The sequence below is a fragment of the Atta colombica genome, unplaced genomic scaffold, assembly GCF_001594045.1.
Source record: "Atta colombica isolate Treedump-2 unplaced genomic scaffold, Acol1.0 scaffold274, whole genome shotgun sequence".
In the NCBI taxonomy this organism is placed as follows: domain Eukaryota; kingdom Metazoa; phylum Arthropoda; class Insecta; order Hymenoptera; family Formicidae; genus Atta; species Atta colombica.
The window spans coordinates 1,312,336-1,335,100 of NW_017259375.1; the positions used below are offsets into that span (position 1 = coordinate 1,312,336).

The following is a 22,765-nucleotide window of genomic DNA, read 5'->3' on the forward strand; positions in this document are numbered from 1 at the left end:
TTGCGCCAAGAGTCTTACTTGAAAAATTTTACGTTTAATATATTTATTTGTATTTGTCCCACAGAAATCAGTTCTTGGGACAATAAAAATATAGAAGTTCGAAAAAAATTGATTAAAATAAAAACGTGTTGTTGAAGACGTTATTCGGAGGTCGTCTTAAACTCTGCGGAGGTTAAATTAACGGTTTACGATTCAAATTTCTCCTCCGCGGCATATACACACGCCTTCTCACAAGATATATTATCTGGCATACGTAAGGACGCATTCAAAAGCCCGTCATATGAGAAAGTGCACGCCGCGCTGATCGTAATCTCTTAATTTCGCATGTTTTTACGCCCCCGCAGGCACGGCGTCCGAGTATCCAAACCGGTATAACGCGATATTCGCGGTCGCGCCGAGTTGCACCAGGATTAAACTAATCGCGGGGAGAGCAAGGACATCGACTATCAGATAACTCGCTTTCATCTGTGTGCCTATAACCCTCCTGAGAATGCCTGCCTTATCTTATCTAACGTTTGAGCTTTATAAACTAAACTAAAGAGGGTCTGGATTTTATTTTTTATTCGACGACTCCCGACTCACTGCTGTTTATACAAACACCCGAACTTGAATCTTCATTTCAATTCGAGAATAGTTCTCGATTAGATTCAATCTCGGTGATTTAACAACTTCATTCTTATTTACATTTTTTACGCAGTAAGACTGCAATACAATCCCCATTTAATATAATTATATAATATAATTATATTAAATATGATTATATTGCAATCATATTGTATACAAAATGCGAATAAAAATTGAGTTGTATTTAATTAAGCTGTAATTATTTAATATAATTATATCCATCATCCGCTACCAATCTCTCTCCTGTAAAATGATGACCGTAATTCTCCCGTTAAAACCTCGAGGATCAATGAGAAAAAAAGAAATGACGGCGCAGCGCGTGACAGGGCGAGAAGCTACGACCGTGTTTGACACTGACAGTGGCTGATTAGCGATAGAGTTTAAGGATATAGGCAAGCAAGCGACGCAACTCGTGCGTATGCGTGCGCGCAGCTCGACGTAGCGCGGCGGAGTGAGTGCGAACGCTGGTCGTGATGCAGTGGACGAAGAGGGACAGGCGGGGGAGGGATTGCCGGATGCGGATTGGTCGGCGCGATGTAACTGCGACCCGAGAGTAGGGATACTCACAGCTGAGCGCTGGAGGTATAGCACGAGTAGCCGATCATACAGTCAGTAGCTCATGAGCGCTCGTGAAACGAGCATCGAAACGTTTCTCTTCGGAGCGGGCGAGGATGTCAGTTCGTGATCGACGAGCGACTGTGTGAGAGGATCATAAAACGTCTTAAGAGTCTTGGAAACGCGCGTGCACGTTGTCAATATCCCGAATATCGAGAGGACGAGAGGAGAGAAAGGAGGAGAATCCACTCAGACGACGGAAGGATAGCGGTTAAACGCGCGCCTTTATCGGCTGCTCTCTCGGCGAGCACGTGGATATACAAAATAAATACGTGCGACACCGTAGGAATCGTTGCGTCTCGCGCACAGATCAACTGCAAGTAGCAGAAGGTGGAGGAGGTGTGCCAATCGAGGGATAACCCGACGCGTTGGATCCGCGCCACGGTCCATCATCCACAGTCGAGTCGCGTTCACGAAAGAGGAAATTACGTGTTTACGTTCTTTCGTAATTTTTCGCCTCGCCGATTAACGCTCGATAAACGCGACAGACGCTAAATTCTTTGAACACGCATGTCTTGAATTCCTCCTTGCGAAGCATTCTTTTTTTTGGATTGTGTTTGGAAAACGTTTCGCACGACGAGATCGTTGGATTTGTCTCCACGCGAAGGTGCGTCGAATTTGAGTGAGAGAACCCGATAGAGGGTAGATCGTTCGCGACGAGTGCGATCGATTGCGAGAGTGAACGACGAGAAAATAATCCTCGAGTCACACTTCGCTGTCGAAGCGCGCGGAATTGTGATGCGAGTCGCCGACTTGACGTCGTTGTTCAATTGAAGTGAAGTGGAGTTTTTTCGTGAAATTATTTCGGAAGCAGCCCGAAAATGCTGCCAACGCAGCAAGAGAGCCCCTCGAGTTCGTCGGAGGTGTCCATCAAGTTCGGATCGTATCTCGTGAATGAGAATTCTCCCACGCCGTACTCGGATGCCACGAGGGTAAGTAATTAGAATCGGCATTATTCCATAGCACGAGGAAAGCACTTGAGGGATATTTTTTTTCATAAAATTCTCATCGCGGGAGATCCGGAAAAATTTCAAGCGGAAATTTTTCTCGCGACGATTTTACTCTTATCTTATGAGCGGCCGTTACTTAGGGTTTTCCTAAATTTACTTTTTGAGATATTTGAATAATTATTTTTTCATCCATAAATATCTCATAAAGTGAGCAAAAATTAAGAAGTTCAATGAAAAGAAACTTTTTTTATAAACTCTTTTTATATTTAAAATTTGCATCTAAAGAATTTAACTTATCTTGGAAATTTGAGGGAGCATGCTAGAAAAGTGTACTCTTACGGAATCTGAAACTTGCTTGAAAATTTGAGGGAATATACTAAAAAAGTTAGTCCTCATATAATTTTAATTTATTTGGAAATTTGAGAGCACATTAGAAAGTCGAAGTTCTCAGGGAATCTTAAAACTTGCTAGTATGTCAACTTATTTAACTATTAAACTTGCTAAAAAAAATCAATTTTTGGAGAATTGTAATTTTTCTGTAAATTAGAGGGAGCATGCTATAAAAAGTCAGCTTTCGGAAAATCTTTTTTGACTAATGTCTATTTGAGAAAAAAAATATTTTGTCAAGGATTAATTCTATCATTTTTTGACATTTATTTTTACTTTTTACAAAATCCTTTATTTTTACAATATTAGTTCTCGAGGGTCTTAACATATTTTTTTCGGATTGTAATTATTATATCTGAGTCCCGGTTTTTCATTATCTGATTAACTTGTGGTTAGACTTGTTCACTTAACCTGATGGTATAAAAATTGTGTTTTTCTAACTATGATTAATCACTAGACTGTTAGTTTTATAGTGATAACTTTAAAAGTAACCATCAATTTAGTGATTAATCACACTCTGAAAAAAATATCAAATTTTAAAAAGTATTTGTTCAAATAGTTCTAAGTAAATGTTTACTAGAAGTAAATGTTTAATTAGTATTATTTAAAGAAATGTATACTAAGATTTAGTAATGTTCTTCGTAGTGTTATTTAATGTAACTAGAAAAATATAATTTTTATATCAGTCACAAAATGGAAAATCGGGCCTTCAGCTGTCACAGAAACTCGCGTGAAAAGCGAACAAATTTTCATTGAGAGAGATATCTTATTATTAGCATATACCGCATATAAAACGCATCGTCGATATTCGGCAAAATATTCACGATACATGACACATTGTAAGACTGACATCACAATAGTTACATCTCACATCGTTCTCAAACGCCGAAACAAAAATCGCTTCGCATTAGACAGAAAATCGTTCTGTATTCGAATACGACGTAGTATACTATAGTTACGAACGTCGTTTTGCACTGCAAACTGGTCGTTAAATTGATCTTCAGAAGGTAGACAGGGTCTGGCTTGGATTTAATAGAATTTTATTTGGCGAAATAAAAATTCAGGTTGAATTTCGGTCGTACTTACCTGCGATTTCCTTTCTTTCCCGAAGGAACCTTTTAATAATACGCGATAATCAAAGAGAAGAAAGACTGCATACATTCGACGAGATATACCAATGGACTCCACGTGACGAGGGTCAAGCTGTTTATTTTGAAAGCGGCGCAGGTAAAAATTTTCGAAAGCGCTGTTTAGTCTCGTCACAGATTTGCTGCCAAATATTGCTGCATGGCTGCATTTCGATGCATTGGGTCCTCCTTAAGCCGGATTAATGTCCCAAGAACGAGCTTTCCCCGCGGAATCAAGTTCAACTGGCGAAAATAGCGCAAAACGACGCTCGCGATATCGTTAATAACTTCGAAAGAACGTGCGCGCGCGTCGTTCAAAGTGGGCTGTAAACTACATTTTTATCGGTGCACGTGGCGAAGTATATAAATCTCTAGTATTAACGAAATTTATTGCTTCACGGCGTATTCTCATTCGTATTCATCGATGCGACTTTCATGAATTTACGACGCACGATCGCGTTAGTTACACGGTTAGAAGTTGGAGTGCGACAATTTTTCGAAACACTGTACGCACGAAATTGTATAGCAAACGATTTTCGCTCGTTTTTTTCGTCTAATTGAAAGTGTCCTTTCATAATGTCTATTAGATATTCATTAAGCTGTTCTATTAGCAACGAAAGTTCACTTGTGTCAAGATTAATTTCTATTCTTCGTATGATAATTGTTTATGTGACGTAATAAAACGCTCAATCAACGAAATAATTTGTCTGATTTTGATGTCTGTAATCTATATCGGAAAGATGATAGAAATGTCTGATTGTGCAGAGAAATGAGGTAGGTAGATGTTATTTTAAAGTGGAACAACCGTAAAAGCAAAGCCGATCAGCTCAATATACCGCCTAATGACTCGATGTAATATTCGATTCGTCGAAAAAACCTCTTTGATGGAATGCGATAGTACATTAAGATAACTTGTTGAACGAAACGTAAAATATCATCAACCGATGTTTGTTTGCGAGGCCCGTCCTCCTCGAGATGTCATGAACAATGTTATTTTTCCGTGCTTATGTATCGATTGTCTTTTCGCGGCAGTGTCTTTGACCGAAAGAAATCGGTCGTTTTCTAAATATAGAAGTGTATTTATACTCCTATCCTTTTGCTATTGAAAGAGGAGGAGACATTTGATATACAATATTAATCTTCACTATATTTTCCATCTTTCGCCAGCAATATCTCTTTAAGAATGAATTTTTACTATCATAGAAGTCGAATTGTATTTTACTTTTTTTAAAACAAATTTAAATTTATCTATAAAAATTCACAATCAAAATATTGGCTGTACTTTTAAAGTCAAATTCGGTCGAGAATTAAGAATATCTGAAATTCGTAATCGTGTAAATGTTGTCATGCATACTTACGAAAGCTTCAACAATAAATTTTTACTACCATAAAACTCAAATTGTATTTTACTTTTTTTTTTTAACAAATTTGAATTTGTCTATAAAAATTCACAATAAAATATCGGCTGTGCCTTTAAAATCAAATTCGGTCAGAACTTAAAATATTAGGAATTCGCAGTAATGATATAAATGTTGTCAGGCATTAAAAATTGAATACAAGAGATGAACACGACGTAAATCAGAAAGTGGACTTTTAATCTCTTTTTGTCGAGAAATAGTGATCGGATTAACTTAATCCTTTTCGAAGGGGAAGTTTTTCCTCGAAAGGTCTCGGGGTCTCGGGCGAGATGGATCGAAAAAACATGAAAGAAAAATCCTTAAGGCACAATTTAGAGTATGCCTGCTGCGAACCCATGCAGGCGGCGATGAAACACCATCCTCGCTTTTAAACCCATGCGTTTCCGGCGTGCGTGTACTTATGCGTCGTCGCCTTTCCTCGTGGGCGACGAAACGAACAGGGTGCCATATGGCTCGCGTGAAAATTCATAGATATTTCCAGATCTCAAGTTCTGCTTTCCGAGCTTCGATACACGGACCGGATATTCCTCCCTCGTACGCGTAATTTACTTGGAGTTCTGGCCGATACACCGACATTTTTCTGAGTAGGTCTCAAATCCTCCGGTCTCAAATCTCCTTTCGAGACCGGTCAATTATCCTTCGGGACTTTAATGACTCAGGTCTCTAATTCTAGAGTTCGGTCCGACCAGGTAGTCCTTCGCGCGGTTATGTATTTTGTATCGCTCCGGGGAAATAACATTCCCCGGTACGCGCGGGCATGGTACGAGTATCGGTTCGCGGCGCGGAATAATCGATCGATCGCGTCATCGTCGTGATTTTTGATTTCGCACGCACGACTCCAGCCACTGCGCTCGTTCTGTTCGAGAGCCTGTAATTCGACGGTTGCACCATGATCGTCCATTTCGACCGATCGATCGTACTCTGTAAGCATGAATCGGGAATACGATCATGTGTTCCACACAATATCCGCAGCTTCGCGGATCGTTGGAGGTCCTATTACTTAACTCCTGCATGCCGAGAAATGCGGATTTAAATCGTATCTCTTTCCCATATAATTACGATGCGTTACGCATTTTGAAATTAATATTGCTGAAATGTTTTACCGTGAAAGATCAATCTCGTTACTTCACATCCGCTTAACGTAAATGGAGAGATCATATTATTTACTTGGGAGATTAATATTGAGCTTAGTAATATAGAAAAAGATGTGAGAATGATTCAAGATAATCGCTGTTTTATCTACATCCGAAACAAATATATCTTTCCTTTTTCTATCTGATCCGTCCGTGTTGCATCGTAATTGCATTAGCTATCTTAATCTCCCTTGACATGCTGTAACGTCGCACTGAGTGTTATCAAATCTTCGTTACATCCGCCTTGCGATATTTGCGTGAAATCGCAACAAGTGCGTCATGATATTTGTCTGGAATGCGCGACGACAAGAGGGAATGAGAAAGAGAATATCGAACGCAGAATATTTAAGATGAATCTTGAAATGTTGATGTTTTATTAATCGTATAATTTGTCTGCCATTAATCTTTTGCTAAAATTAAAATAGAGATCATGGATGAGATATTCTTCGCAATAAATTCTTTACAGTGTTTTAAGATGCTAGTAGCATCATTATTAAATCGACTATCACACAATTTAATTGTACATTATTATTTTATAAAAAATAATAAAAATTAAACTCTGGAGATTTGACCAACAAGTATCTATTTAATAAGAGCAAGTGAGAGTAAAATTCAACACGATAATTCATGCGTTAAAAATTATATTATATTTATTCTTCCTTACATTAATTAATACGAGCGGTCTTGTTAGTTAATATAAAAAGAAATAAATATAGCATACAATAATTTTTAGCGCACGAATTATTGTGCAGAATTTTGTACTCTCATTCGCCCTTTATTATTTCAATTACAGTTATGATTGTTTCAAGTCCGACACGCGATTTATAAAATAAAAGATGTATTTAGAATTTATGTATAAAAATATTATTATTAATATTACTCAAGATTCAACGTCGACCGTATTGATTCTCCTTTATTTCATTTATCACTAACCTGATTTATTTAATTTATTTTAATTGGATTTATCATTAATTTATCACTTATTTGATTTATTTATATAGCGTTTTGAATTATCTAATATTATTGTTTAAAATTAAGACTAATAAAAACACTTGATACCTCGTATTATACATAATATTTATTAAGGACGATATTATAGTTCGTACGTAATTTCAACCATTTGAAGCAATAAAACTTTAAGATGCTAACACGGCTCTCTGATTGGTTTATGACATTTTAAGCATTAACTTAATCTCGAAACTTGAGCAACGTCTATAGATTTCTCCCTACGTATCTGAAGTGAAACTAATTTTCGTTCATAAGAGTCTCTCAGTTGCAATATCGTTCGATTTCGAATTTTATTCCCTTAACACGGCGAATGGCGATCACGTCCGACGGACCGATATTGCCATACGCATTTTTCGACGTTTTGATTTACGTCGCTTCGGAAATAAATCGCACGTGAGGGTTAGGGCGCGGCGCATGGGAAGGACGAAAAAAGGACTCGGCAGGGAACGTGGGATCCGTAATTTTCGTCTCGATTCCAATTTCTTTTTCTCGCGGGCTTAATCTCGTCCGGTAAATTGGCCCTCTGAACTTCTCTTTGACTGCTCTCGGCCTCTCTGGCCTCCTCCGTCTCTCCCTCCTTCACTCCTCCTCTCGTCCGTCCACCTCCTTCTTTCCTGATAGGTACAATCCCATCAAATTATCCCGATTACCTGTAGCCTTGACGTATACGCGAGCCTTTCTAATAGAGACAAGCGCACACCGACGTTAACGACGATTTCGAACGTGTGCTGCCGGCATTCGCGTGACGTGAGTTTCGTTAGATTTATGCCGCGCATTTACCGTTAAATACGTGGCCTGCCTCTTGTCTTTTGCTATCGACATTGAACGTAATTCTCGCGACGCAGACAAGTCGAATTTCGAGTTATCCGTTAAAAAATAATTGATTTTCTGTATTGACATTGCATTTTGACAAGAAAAGTATTTATATGAAAAACTCCGAAGAATACAAATCATAAAAAATAAATGCCAATCAGCTCCGATAAGTGTGTCATATGTGCGCATTTACGTTTTTTATTAGAATTATTTTTGATATTTAATCCTTCGTATGCATAAGTCTTTTTTTACCAGGCGAGATTTTATTCTCAAATTTCTTGGCATAAATTTCCAATTTTTATTAAATAAAGATTTAAAAAAAAAATTGAGTTAAATAACAATTTGGCAACATAGCAGATATGTTGAAAAATAATCCTGAATTTTTTTCTAGATTTTTTGAAAACTTGAAAATAATTTAAATAAAAAAATTTAAACTGAAAAAAAAAAGATCTAGAATGCCTAATAAAAATATAATAATGTGTCTACGAATGATTAATAAAATGCACACATAAACATCTAGTGTCAGCTCTTATTGATTATATCACATTTGCTTCTTTGTAATTGGACTTTGGACTACTTGTGCATTTATTTTCTTTACATCCGTATCTATTGGCTCATCTAAAAAGATATTGCAACCTGTAAGCGATTGAAAATAATCACGGTAAATGCGCGGTGACGAGATAACGCGTTTCTTCGGATACCATCCGTTCCCATTGCGACGACATGAACAGGCATAGCGCGGAATTTTAATCGAGAGACCAGACTTCCATCGATCTCGCGGTTACGGAGAGAAGGGTTCTGCTATCGGGAGTAAAAAGCAATGAGCGGATACGGGGATCGGCTCGCTTTCATGGAAAGCTCGCGTGATAACGCGACGGCGCGGGGGATAAGTCGGATGTTCTGGGAAGCGCATCCGGCGCGAACGCGGTTGGAAAAAAGGTCTCGCGTTTTCATCGTGGGACGAGTACAATTACCAGTAATGCCGGATGGTAGATCGACTGTCGGGGGTCGGCCCCTACTATGTATTCACGTATTGGTGCGTAAGCAAAACGCAAATCATTGCCACTTTCCCCGCACGCGTACGCGTGAACGTGACATTTCGCGCTTGCATGATTATTCTATTTACGAAAATGATTATTGAGAACGGCGCGCCTTGTCACGTTTAGCGTCAATCGTGTCTCTGATCCTCGCGTCACGTCGGAATATCGAACGCAATTTTCCTGCTGTGCAATTAAAGCCAACTGTATATTTTGTGGTTCTAAACAAATGTAGAAAGTATGAGATTTGAGTGGTAATTAAATATATTGTTTGACTATTGACATTGTATGATTGGAATGTTAGACGAAACATGTGTTTCTTTATATTTTCTTGTAAAAATTTAATACTGGAAAGTAATGATTAATTATATTTTGAGTATTGAAGTAGATTGTTAATAACAGTGCTATAAGTACTCAAAAGATAATCAATCACTACTTTTGTATTATTAAATGAGAAGTATTAATTTGAAAGTACTAAGTTAAATTTCTATAGAGACGGTATTAGTAGTAATAGTAATAGTAGTAATAATAGTAGTAAAATTAGTGGATGGGATTAAAACAGTCTCCAATGTATAATCTAGATTTATAAAATTTATCTGTTACTCCGCGCTATTTTCGAGATTAAATAATAGTCAGTCCTAACTCTGTTCAACGGCAGTTCGCGCACACAATATTTTCTCAGTAATGCAAAAGCATGTTGCACGCAAAATATATGCATGGAAATATTACTTAAAACAATTTATGAAATTATTAAATTTTTTTAATTTTTTTTTTATTTTTAGAAGGAAATAATATAGAAAAATAAAGATCAACAGTCATCACAGTACTGGAACTAGAAGCGAAATCGAATTACAAGATTTTCTTTAGCATCCTCTTTAGGATTATATGTTTTTGTTTTTGTAAAATTGAAATCTCTATTTAAGCTTCTACAAAATGTCTAAGATGTAATGGGGTCTACTCTGTATATTTATTATTATTATTATTATTTATGTATATTCTTATGTACATTATGTATCATATGTACGAGTGAAAGCATAAGGGATTGATAATTATACGAATGTAGTTAATTCATAATAGAACTATATTTTTTATATATAACAGCGATCTCAATAAATATCATTAATAGGTCGATATGTCAAATGCAATTATACGATTATTTCCAAGTAGATATGGTAAAACACATTATAAATTCCAGTATGATTGCATAGCTCTATTAAGTTCCTCAAATAATTACTGATAAATTAAAATATGTTTATGCCTGCAAAAGTATCTTTTTAAATGAGTAAAATATTATGTACGTAAATATATATGTAAGTCTATTGTAGCTATACTAGTAATTGTACCTGTACATAATGGAATTAATACTGTATACGTACAAGTAATACGGTTACGACTACGCTATTGTTATAAAATACAATTTATATAAATTAGAAAAAATTGAGAATCTCAATCTAAGATATCTCTGATATCTTAGATATGTTACCATTAAGAATGTTGAGTTATCTATAATCGTATAGTTGCATTGCAATATTAATAACAGTATGGTAGTGGCTATATAATATGAATTAATCATATTTATGGCTAATATTTTTATTAATCTTTTCTCTGTGTAAATATATAGTCGCTTATTGCATATGCAATCCATTTTTCGCCTTTTACATGGGCATTGTAGTAGCAGTTTTGCTGATACCTCTCCAATTGCGTATTTGTATGCGTTTTTTTCTTACTTTAGTGCTTTTTTTTCCACTCCCATTTGTAATGTAGACTGATACGCAATGAATAAAATAACATAAAAAATAAATAAGAATAAATACGTATAAAGGGTATCCCGTAAAGACCATATAACAAGGAAAAATTCTCGAAATCATTTTAAAAAGAAAATCCTAATATCAAAAATATCGAAAAAAATGTTTTTTAACATGAAAAATATCAGTAATTTTATCTTCGCATATGTAATCTTATGTTAACAAGAGATAATTAGCTTTTGCTTTTAGCACTTTGCGTTGTAGCACACCTGAACGTGCAAATTTTAGGCGGTATAATTCGCAAATTTTTAATTTTTATAATTAAAAAACTTATTACAACTTCGACATTTTGGTATAAAGATTTTCGTCCTAGAATGATTAAAAGAAATTTATCTTTAAGCGTTATTATGAACTTTACGGAACACTTTGTATATGCGGTATTTTTGTATTTATAATATTTTTATTTGATTCAATGTTAAAGAAACAAAAATTTATATTTTACAAATTAAAATAAAATTTATATTTTGTAATTAGAGAAAACTAAAGATTTTTTTCAAAATTCCTTTTCAAAAAAGTTCCAGGCATATCCAAAAGGTCTACAAAGGAAAAGGTCTACAAAGGTAAAAAGATTATCATGCATGTCAAAATTAATTACGTTAACCGTCGGATTATCTACTGAGGCATTATTAGCCGCGACGGTGAAACCATCGACGATGCCGTAATGCCGTGCTAACCGGTGTAACGGTATTACAAAAGCGACAGTGAAATGGCGGGATGAGAACGCTGGTTTCGCTCCTTGAAAGTTACGCGAGCGCATACGAGCCGCGAGCACGTCACGTTGTAATTACTTCGCACTTTACTTATACGAACGATAAAACGATAGTCCTTCTCCCTCCCCTCCCTCTTCTTTCTCTGGAAATCACACAAGTGCTCGGATTCCGCGGAAGAAGGCGTATACGGAAGAAAGTGGAAAAAGTAGTCTCCATCGGTGAACGGGAGAAATAGTTGTCTTTTGTCGAGTATGCATAAAATCGGCCGTAAAGATTGAAGTTACGGCATGCTCGTAAGAGATTCTGATAAGAACTGAGATTTCTCTACTTGGGTGGTGCGAGTTATTGTTACGGTTATGAGAATATAAAGCGGGACTATCTTGCACTGAGATCGGCCTGCTTAAGAGACCAACTATAAATATAATCACACATTTTTTTTCAGTTATGCACCACCGGTGGACAGAGCCGTATATTATATGGGGAATTAAATTTAGAATTACCATATCTAAATCACAAAAAAAGAATAATTCTAAAACATAATTTTTGTTGGTAATTCTTAATGTTAATATATTAAATTATTAATATAATTTTTTAAATACCTGTACAATTTTAATTAATGATCAGAAATTTTACGACTTCAAATGAATACGGTTGGTGTAATTTCATATGGTATTCGAATGCACTTTTAATTCGACGACGCAATACTAGACGAGTTAAATAAACAGACTCATTAAATTCCAGTTAATTAAATTAAATTAAGTTCCAGCTTTTAAATTTAGTTTGCAATGTAAATTGATGTCTGGGGGAAAAAGTATCATTGGATTTACATTTAAGAGTTATTTAAATTTTATCTGAATTTATTTTTGAAAAATAAATTAAGACATTCGTGTTATCGTTACGAGGTAATAATACGTTCAGACGATAAGATATTTTCCTTAATATTTTTTTTCCCTAATATATATTTGTGTTTACGAAGCTTTATGATAATAGCAGAATAAGTCCATAGCAGAGTGCGCGATAAAGTGACGTTTCCAACGTTATCGGTTATTTGCCTATCGTTGTACTCTTTATCTATCGATCTAATCTCAATGACATTGCCGTATCGGGTGCACAATGTCGTCTCTATCGCTATCACGTAAAAAAGCGAATGGGGTAAAACAACGATGCGATTGATTCCGACCCGGAAATCACGTTCCTGGGTGATCCTCCTCAGTGACGTTACGAGATTTCTACGGTGTGAAAAAAACGATTCGCGTGTCACTGGGAGACGATGGAACAAAAAAAAAAGCTTTTAACGTTCTCTGGGTCTTTCTACGGTCGATCTGACGAGATTAATGTCTATTGCAAGGTCGCGTTGACAGATTCATAGCGGTAAATTGTGTTGGCGAAGGTCAAACGAAAGTACGATCGCTCGCCGAGACGAACAGTTGCCGGATCAAATGTCCGATGAAGAGAATTGATTTTAACTCTCTGGAGGCCAGTAATTTTTTTCTTCACACCGAAATCGCGCGTATTTTGCGGAGGCGAGAAGCCGTGAATAAACTGCTAGTAAATTATCATTGACAATGTTGAGATATTAATAAAACCGAAAGCTTCGAAATCGCATGCGCTTACACTGAAAAAAAATGTACTAAATTTTAATAAATGTTTGTTTAAATAGCAGCAACTGAATATTTACTGAATGTAAATATATTTTTATTTAGTACAAAAAATTTTTGATACAAGAATTAATATGATTAAACTATCATTTTTCTAGTCAATAAATATTTATCACAAGTAAATAAATATTCACTAAATATTAAGTTAGCTATTCAAAATTCAAATTTATTGAAATATATTTATTAAAATTTAATATATTTTTCACGGTGTACATAATGATATTACATTATATGTGGAGAAGGATTATCGTAATACCATTAATAAAATCAAATTTATGCGAGGGAAACTTTATCATCTCGAAAGTTTAGTGCTAATGGACTAACGCTGTTTTGCATTTTGTGGCTTCACAAAGCTCGCTAACTTATTCAAATATAATCCTCATCTTGTACTACTTTCTGTGTCGAAATTAGCACAAAAAATAACGAAGGAATTCAGATTTCGTGTAGAAATTAATACATATAATAATTCCACTCATGAATCGAGGCTGGAAAAGGACGATTTTAGAAATACAGTGACTACGCTTTGAGAGCCGATATGTTTAAAAAGCACTTAAAAGGGGTCTGGCAGGCACAGACGCGTCGTTGTGTATTTTATAAGTACCACGATCGTATGCAAGCTGGATGAATCACTGTGACTGGGAGTCGACATGTCGCGACGATAGAAAGAGGGAAGAGAGACAGAGATAAAACAGAAAGAGGCTCGGAACTCCGTTATCAGGTTTTACCAAATCGTTCGCCGCTGTGATCCTTTCGCGGCATTACCAGGCGGTAACATCCGATGTTTTGTAAACGATATGGATGTGACGCATGGAACATCAGGTCGATGAACGTTTAAATATTCACGTCACTTCAGAGTTGCGCAGCATTAATTTTAGTTTTTAAATTCATCATCTTTTTTATATATTATTTCTTTCCTTACTAATTGACTTTTAAAATTAGGAGATATCAATATTGATGTATCGTAAGTTATAACTTTCCAAGGGAATTATTTTTATACAGAAAGATTGATGTTGTATCTAAAAATTTAGATAGATATAGATCTAAAAATAATTTTATTGGACTATCAAAATAATTACATGTTACAGGATGTTCAAACATTTTTTTTGCAGCATTTTTTGCTCATTATGTGTGAATTTCTACGCAATTATTTTGATGATCCGACAAAATTATTTTTAGATCTCTATCTACCTACATTTTTAGATACGTCAACAAAATTGTTTTTTTCCAGATAATATCAAGCGAAAAGAATAAGAAGGAAATGAAAGCGTTAATTAGTGGAAACGATTAGTGGAACGATGCGAACAAAATAGACTTTATTTTTATTTAAAAATACACAATTCCAGTAAAAATACACATTTCAGACAATTTCGGCTTATCTTTCAATCACATTGAAAGAGCAATTTTGTTGAAGAATCTAAAAGTTAGATTCTTCTAGATACAGAAAAATAATTTGAAAAATAATTTTGCTGAACGATCAAAATAATTAGATAGGACGATAAAATTGGTTACTGGAATATAAAAATATATTGTATCATTACTCACCATGCTTAAGATTTATGAAACATTATTTTGATGAAATCCAAATTTTTAGATTTTTCAGCAAAATTGCTTTTTTAATGCATCTTCAATAAAAATATGATACCATATCATTACATATTTTTCTGATCTCCAAGTGAAAGCAAAAATTGATCCTAATCAAATGAGTGCGTCACACAGATTACAAGGCCAAATGACGTCAATTAGAATAAAAGATATATGAAGATATAATATTGTATTTTCACTGAAGATAGTTTGAAGTGGAGATAAAATGTTCTGAAATGTTATGTATTTTTAAATAAGATAGACTCAATTTTGCGTCTTACTAATTACATTTGAAACTTATTATTTATCTTGTACTATATTTTTTTTAATTTCCAGATTCTTTAAAGATCAATATATTATTTTCAATATCTTTCCTTTTCCAAATTTTTCGTTTACCACAAATTCAACGAATTCCAATTGAAATTGTCCAAAAGTAACATGTTAACTTGTGTAAAAATTCGAGTTTGGCGAAAAGTAAAGAGCATTGTACAGATTTATTTCAGACATTTTTCTCCTCTTCAAGAATATCATATTTTCAATAAAAATACAATATTATATTTTCATATATTTTTTATTCAAATTGACGTCACATGACCTTGTAATCTGTGTGACATACTCATTTGATTAGGATTTTTGCATTCACTTGGAGATTAGGAAAATATATAATGATATCGTATTATATTTTTATTGAAGCAGCCAAAATTGTTTGTAATATTATATTTTTAAATAAAAATCTATTTTGCGCTGCATTAATTACGCTTGACTTTCATTTCTGGGCATTACTTGAGCATTACTGGCATCAGTACACTGAAGAAAAAAAGATTGACTGTTGCAGCAAATTATGGCATAGCATTTTTAATTGATTGTAGCAGTCAATTTTTGATTGTCCTAGACCTATTGATTTTCTATGCTGATATTGTGGATAGGTTAACGCAACCAAAAATTGACTGCTGCAACCAAAAATTAGCTGCTGGAGCCAATTAAAAATGTTATGCCACATTTTACTGTCTAATTTGTTGCAGCAGCCGATCATTTTTTTTCAGTATAGGCATTGGCGTGTGTGTGTGTGTGTGTGTGTGTGTGTGTGTGTGTGTGTGTTTTATATACATATATATTAGCATTATATATCTCAATATGTTTTAATCAATAGCATCGGTGCAATTATGATCAGCGGTTTATCTCTTAGTGAAAAGCGAGAAATTTTTCCATTATCTTTCATAATAAAAATTTTCACATTTTCGCCTTAAGGAAAAAGTTACTCTGTTCGCAGCAGTTTTCAAGCTTTAATAAAAACAGAACAATTTACAAGAATGCTGTTTGTACAGCGGTAGTTTTCAAACGCGAGAGCGCGTGAGCATGCAGGTGCGGAACTATTCTGCGAAGAAAGGCAGGAAGGGGTGATTTTTCCAGGCTTCCAAATGCAGGCGATAGTTGCAAGGGGAGTTGGTATACGCGAGGAGGGTTAACGACGGAGGTTCCAATCGGTAGCGAACAGAGCGTTGGGTTGGCCAAGGCCAGCTGCATGAAGAAAACGCGGCCATCGTGCGTCGAGCACCGATCAGATCGGCTCAGAGGTTCAGCGGGCGGAGAAGCAGGCAGCAACAGCGCGAGAGAGGGCACAGGGGAGTGTAGGCTCCAGCAGCAACGGAAGCGAGCCGGTTGTTTTACCGCAGAAACAGCAGCCGGCCACTTTGTTGCACGCCACGAAATTATGCATCGCCGAGAGGCGAGCGTGCGCTCGCGCGCGCGGGAGAAGCACTCGTAAATAACGACCGGGCGTCACGAAATTACTTTCGGGGCACACGCCGCGCGCGTCGCCTCTCTCCTCCTTCCCTCACATTACCGCGTTTGATTCTTGATCTTCCCTCGATGTAAGTTATACGTATGTGCACACCGATTTCGTGTATACCGGCAATCGACCGGGTCGGGTCTTTCTCGCCACTGCGCTGAAATCTTACGTCGTCGAGAATTTCTCGTGTCTATGGTTTTCTGTCAATTGGCTGTTTCAAACATTAATTTAAAATGTTATGTAAAATGTAAAACGCGGAGTAGATGCAGCCGCGGAACTGTGCGTGATCAGTTAAGGGATATTATTAAAATAGATTATAGATAATTAAATATATTTATTTATAGATAATTATTTATAGATTATATATAGATTAAAATAAAACTTATATAGCTTTTTTGCTAAACGGAAATATCGTGACATGTTTATCGATGCGTGTTCAAACTTTTGCGAAAATGTACATGGGAAGAACTTAATGGGCAGAATAATATTTTCAAAATATTAAAAATAATTATTATTGAGAAAAATATTATTTTCACGTATAAATGTTAAATCAAGCCTGCGAGAGAAATTTCCAAATTCTTGAAGAAAAGCTCTCGAGGCAAATGATCTCGAATTCCTTTGCTTGCTAAAACCCAACCGACCCTCCTAATTTGCGTCTAACGGGAGATCTAATCGCTGAATATATATAAATTGCGAATCGAATCGCAAGTCCGACGCGGTGTGGCACGCAAGGTAACGCGTAGCTCTCCTCTTCGTAACCTACATCCAGCGATCTCCGCCGCGCAAATCCCGGTACGTCGACCGTCGACATCTGAAAGTATAATAAACACAGTGTTAGCTGATATTAACATACACCGCTGTCTAATAAGCAACGCAAATCGCGGGCAGATCAGAATGCGGTGCCCTTGGCGTTCGTATTCGCGCGATTTCTTCGTGTCTCGGACTAAAAGTCCGGATGCCTCCTTCCACCATTCGTGTTTCGATAATTACGCATTGCGTAACGCGTGTTTGGGCCTCCTGTGCGCATCAACGATGTGCCAAGGTTCGCTCTTTCGTGAATAGTCTGCGGACCGAGACGGTCTGGGAAATTAGCCGATACGAGAAGGGAAAGAGCACACGAGTCTTTCACAAGAACCGGTATATATTTATCCTCTGATATCGTTATGATACCGCAATAAATAGCCTGCACGGGACTCACGCTAGAATTTTGCAAGATACTCGAGTTTCGCTCAAGATTACATGCGCAGTCTAACGATGACCGATCTTTTAAAAAAGACCTGCATATATAAAGATACTATATTCATTTTTTTTTTTACTGTTTTGCAACGCGTGTTTCACTTCGAGATGTAATTCATGTTATATTAGCTCTACATTACACATGATTTCTTTAAACTTTCTATTTGTTTTGATATAAGCGAAATTTCACTCTCAAATTTCAGCTTCATTTTTGCTCTTTCAATTTTTATTAAATAAACGTTTTAATTAAAATATTAATGTAATAAAGATATTGAAAAAAATAATTCTTAATGTTTCATTTTTTGAAAGTCTAGAACAGTAAAAAACTTGGGCTGGATAAAAAAACCTAAATTATAAAGGAAGAATTAATATAACAATTCTTGTAAGTATGGGACGTTTCTAACACCACAGTATCATATATCAATTTTCATTGTCTGATGATTTATAATTAAATAAAAATTGATATATGATATATAATATTCTATACATCTTTTATGATAAAAATAAATGCAATTTTTTTAAAGTTGTAAAACAATTTGCGTTAAATATAATGACATGTATAAATAGCGTTTTTACATTTAATGAATCTATAAAGCGAGTATCTTGGACATTTTATGCGTCTAATGAAGGGTTATATACGTTACTTGAAAAATGTGCACAGAAATTATTTTTTCAATGCTATAAACGGCTATTTACTGCAGATACGCGTATATTGCTTTTATTGCATTTCCAAGGAGCGCCGCCGGGTCCTTAAGACGCAAGATGCAGGCAATAGACTTCAGGCAATATAAGCTTAGGCTAGTAAAAACCATCCATAAACTATTTTCTCCGATCTATCGAGATACCAGCGTAGCGACCAGATATCTGCTCTAATGGCACCGCTTTTGTAGCGCGAGCGGAACATATGGCGGGTCTCTAACATAACATAAGCCTCATCCGAATATACACGGGGGCCCCACCCACCTCATCGCATCCCTCGGAAACCATACTTTCGACGCTGATCCTTTCGCGAGCAACGGTCACGCTCGATTTGGCGGTTTCGTGTTCGTGCGATTTTCACGGGTCGCAGGTAAAAGCCGGTCGGCGAGGATAATGATTTATCGGGCCCCGCTGGTGATGGTAGTATGGGAGCCCCCGGGGGGCAGCGCAACGACTTCACCTCCACCTTGGCGGCACACAGGCTTTCCTTTTTGTTTTATTAAGGCTTGGGGTTTGGCCCTGGCGTCGTTGCGGCCTCTCGAGAGAAGAGAATCCATTACGCCGATCGCGCGCCGCCTGGTCGGCGATATCTCTCTCATTTTTGCAGCGTGTAGCTCGTCAAAACGATCGGGGGCCGTCTCGATATATACAACGTGTTGTGCCAGATATCCCGCGAGACGTGCCGCAGGTCCCCCTACCGGGTGTTACATAAATCGGATCTCGCGAGCGCGAGAAACACAGCTGAATTTCGGCGAATGACGACGTGTAATTCATCGGGCCAAAATAATCAGCCTTGACGATCAGACGATCGGATCCGTTCAGCCATATAGTTATCGGCCATTTAACCAATTAGAGATTACCATCTAGATATTTATACGATCAATTGGGATAATTGCGATAGCGAGGTAAACGAAGCATCGCGATGAATATTATTTTTATCGTTCAAAGATATCCGTGTTACATCATTATATAAGTCGGAGGTATATTATAAAGTTTCATAGTTATATGATTTTATACAGACATTTAGAAACTTTCTAAATTTCTACATAAGCGGAATGAATGATTTTATTAAAATATAAAAATTGAGCCTGAATACTGCAGATCTGAAAATAATTTTCTTGGATCATCAAAATAATTACATAGTACGCTCGAATTAATTACTAAGAATGTCAAAATTTTTGGCAGCATTACTCATCATGCTTGAGATTTTCACGTTTTCACGTAATTATTTTGATGATTCAGTAAGTTATTTTCATATTTATATTTAGCTAAATTTCTAGATATTTTACATCACGAGAAACTTTTATGATATGTGACAAAAAAATTTTCTTATTTTTTTAACTTAAAAATTTTGCTGTTTTAACCAAAATTTGATTAGAATAATTAAATTTTTATTAGAACAACAAAATTTTTAACCTATTTAATTTTCAAAAACTTTCTTATTTTTTAATTACAAAATTTTGATTAACGATAAACTTTTTAAATTAAAAGGTAAGAAAATTTTTTTAAGTCACATGTCATACAAAACATTTCTCTGAGTGCAACAAAATCTTTTTTTAGAATATTTCTAAAATCTGTATAAAATTTTACGGTCTCTAAAAATGGATCAGTGTATTATTACTAAAAAATAGTAAATATTTGCTGATTACATCAGTTTATTACAAATGTAACACTAAAGTCACTGATTCATTTTTAGAGAGTAAATAATAAAATCACAAATTTTAAAGCCTCTAGAGTAAACAATTAAAATTTTTAAATCGCAAAGATCTCCAATTCTGTCACAATTTACATGTCAGGAGTTAAACTGTCTCAGTGTTTTTAGAAAGTTCTTTCTTATTCCATCGGAAAGTATCATCGTATGTACCTAAATGTCTGTTACTAAAAGCTGCATCCGGAGAAGCGCCAGTGCGACGGAAATCGTCCGAGTCGGCCATGAAACAGCAGCGAGGTATATTTATGGCCTGATATCCATTTGAAACTTTCTCACGTTTCGCGGTACAAATGACGATTCCGTGTTTCACGGCCACGCGACTAGGAAGCGGCGAGGTGATTTACAAGAGCGGTCTGTCGTTCGTTGTTTGTGCGTCAGCAACGAGCAATCCTTGAGTTCGAGGGACCTCACTGGCTGTTTGTGCCTTATTACGCACGACCAGACCCTCGACGAGAGTTCGCTCTTTTCCTTTCTCGAGAATCGTGATTCGCCAGTCGGTGTTGTGTGCGATGACCGAAAAGGACAATACACGTGGCTTTTCTTCTTCCTCTTCCTTTCCCAGCGATAACGCACGTCGAATCGCGCTTGATCTATGGATCTCTATCTTTACCGTCGCCGGCGATCACGATCGCGGAAGAGCGATGCCGTTCATCATTCCGTATGTTGATCGCGTTCGCTATCAGTGTTTTTCAATCAACATGGAACGAGACGCGATTGCGTCGAGTATTTTTCAAACATTTAGCTATACGCGAAATGAGAAGGAGATGAAATATTTCTATTATTCTAATTATCTAACATTCCAATTAGTTTAATTGCTTGTTCAACTAACAGTGATGGATATGAAATTATCTAATCTAAAAATAGATCTTAAATCTAAGAATAGAATTTTAAACAGTTGAAAAATATTAACATAAGTACTTCTTGTTTTCTTTTCCTGATTTGCTTCCTCATTCTCTTTAATGAAATAGAAATAATAATAATATTTAATTACAAGGAAAAAACGCTTTACTGAAAAACGTTTTACTGAAGTATAATGCAGTAAAAATTTAGCTATACGGAAAGAACGATTTTGTTAAAGTACTTAAATATTTAGCAAGATACAGATCTAAAAGTAATTTTATTGAATTATAAAATAATTATATAGGAATTTCAAATATGTTAAGCAGTGCTGCAAAGTACAAGTTTTAACATTTTAGCAAAATTTGAATTTTATATAATTATTTTAATTAATAGCTAAAATAAAATTATTTTTAAATTTCTAATTTTAAAATTATCTATCTAAATTTTTAGATACGTCAGCAAAACCATTTTTTCTATATAGAGATCTAGAAATAATTTAGTAGGATTATATAAAATTAATTATATACATTGCTTAAACGCTGTTGATGACGTTGCTGCAAAAAGTTTTAACATTCTAACAATCAATTTGAGCGTCCGAAATAATTATTTTGATGGTCCAAATAAAATTGTTTCTAGATCTGTATCCAACTAAATTTTTAAATATTTATAAACAAAACCGTTCTTTTCGTGTAGATTCTTTTGAGATCTTTAACTAAATTTGTTAACTAATATTATTTATTATACTAATAAAAATGTCAAGAATAAGAATTATATTAGTTCGATGCTTTTCGCAGTATATTCTTACAAATAAAAAAATCTTTGACATATCCTCCTTAAAGTCGTATTACAATTCTACGTAAAAAATTTATGTCAAAAAATTAAACGCAGATGAAATCATTGTATGTGTGACAACGCAACGGGCGAGAATCGAGATCGGAATTGCCACGAATCGAGATTTCGAAGCTTAATTCGCTCTTCCAATCTGCGCACGCGGCGCAATTGCGAACCGGAGAGCATTCGGTGAGCGATTAGCGTGATACGGTCTTTATGCGGTTTGTCACGCAGGAGCTATCGAGCTCGTATGCGTGGTTTGCGTGTGCGCGCGCGCGCGTGCATATGTACACACGGCGAACGACGACGCGCATATAGCCCGGAGCGGTGTACACGCACGCGATCGCTTGCCTCTCCGTCAAGTTCTCGTGAAGGCCACCACCATGTAGCGAGTTGAGATGCGAGTGTGTCTCTCGGACTCGGCCTTGGTCACCCGCTTCCGTCAGCTGCGGGCTAATTGTGAATAACGTGTCGATACGCAGGCACGCACGCATGTGCATGTGCACGCATGCACGCACGGCCGAACCTCAGGGCCTCGATTCCGTGACAAGGAGCGACGAGGAGCCTTTCCGTGTCGCGTCTGTTTCTTTGTAGCGTAATGTCGGAAATTATGCCGAAACGGGAGCAGCCGCTCGCTTTATTACGGGTGTCGTGTCTCTCTCACTTCGTTTTACCTTCGTTCTGTACATTCGCCTTTTTTTCCACACACACACACACACACACACACACACACACACACACACACACACACACACACACACACACACACACACACACACACACACACACACAC

The 22,765-nt window shown here is 36.2% G+C and overlaps 1 protein-coding gene across 1 annotated transcript in view; it reads left to right on the forward strand.

Moving 5' to 3' along the window:
• The first annotated feature begins 1,253 nt into the window (after positions 1-1,253).
• Positions 1,254-22,765, forward strand: part of LOC108689638 (putative transcription factor SOX-14) — a 24,279-nt gene continuing 2,767 nt past the window's right edge. Inside the window, 1 exon segment of the mRNA XM_018196495.1 lies at positions 1,254-2,171. Within this exon segment, the coding sequence (XP_018051984.1) occupies positions 2,061-2,171 (111 nt within the window). The 5' untranslated portion in view covers positions 1,254-2,060.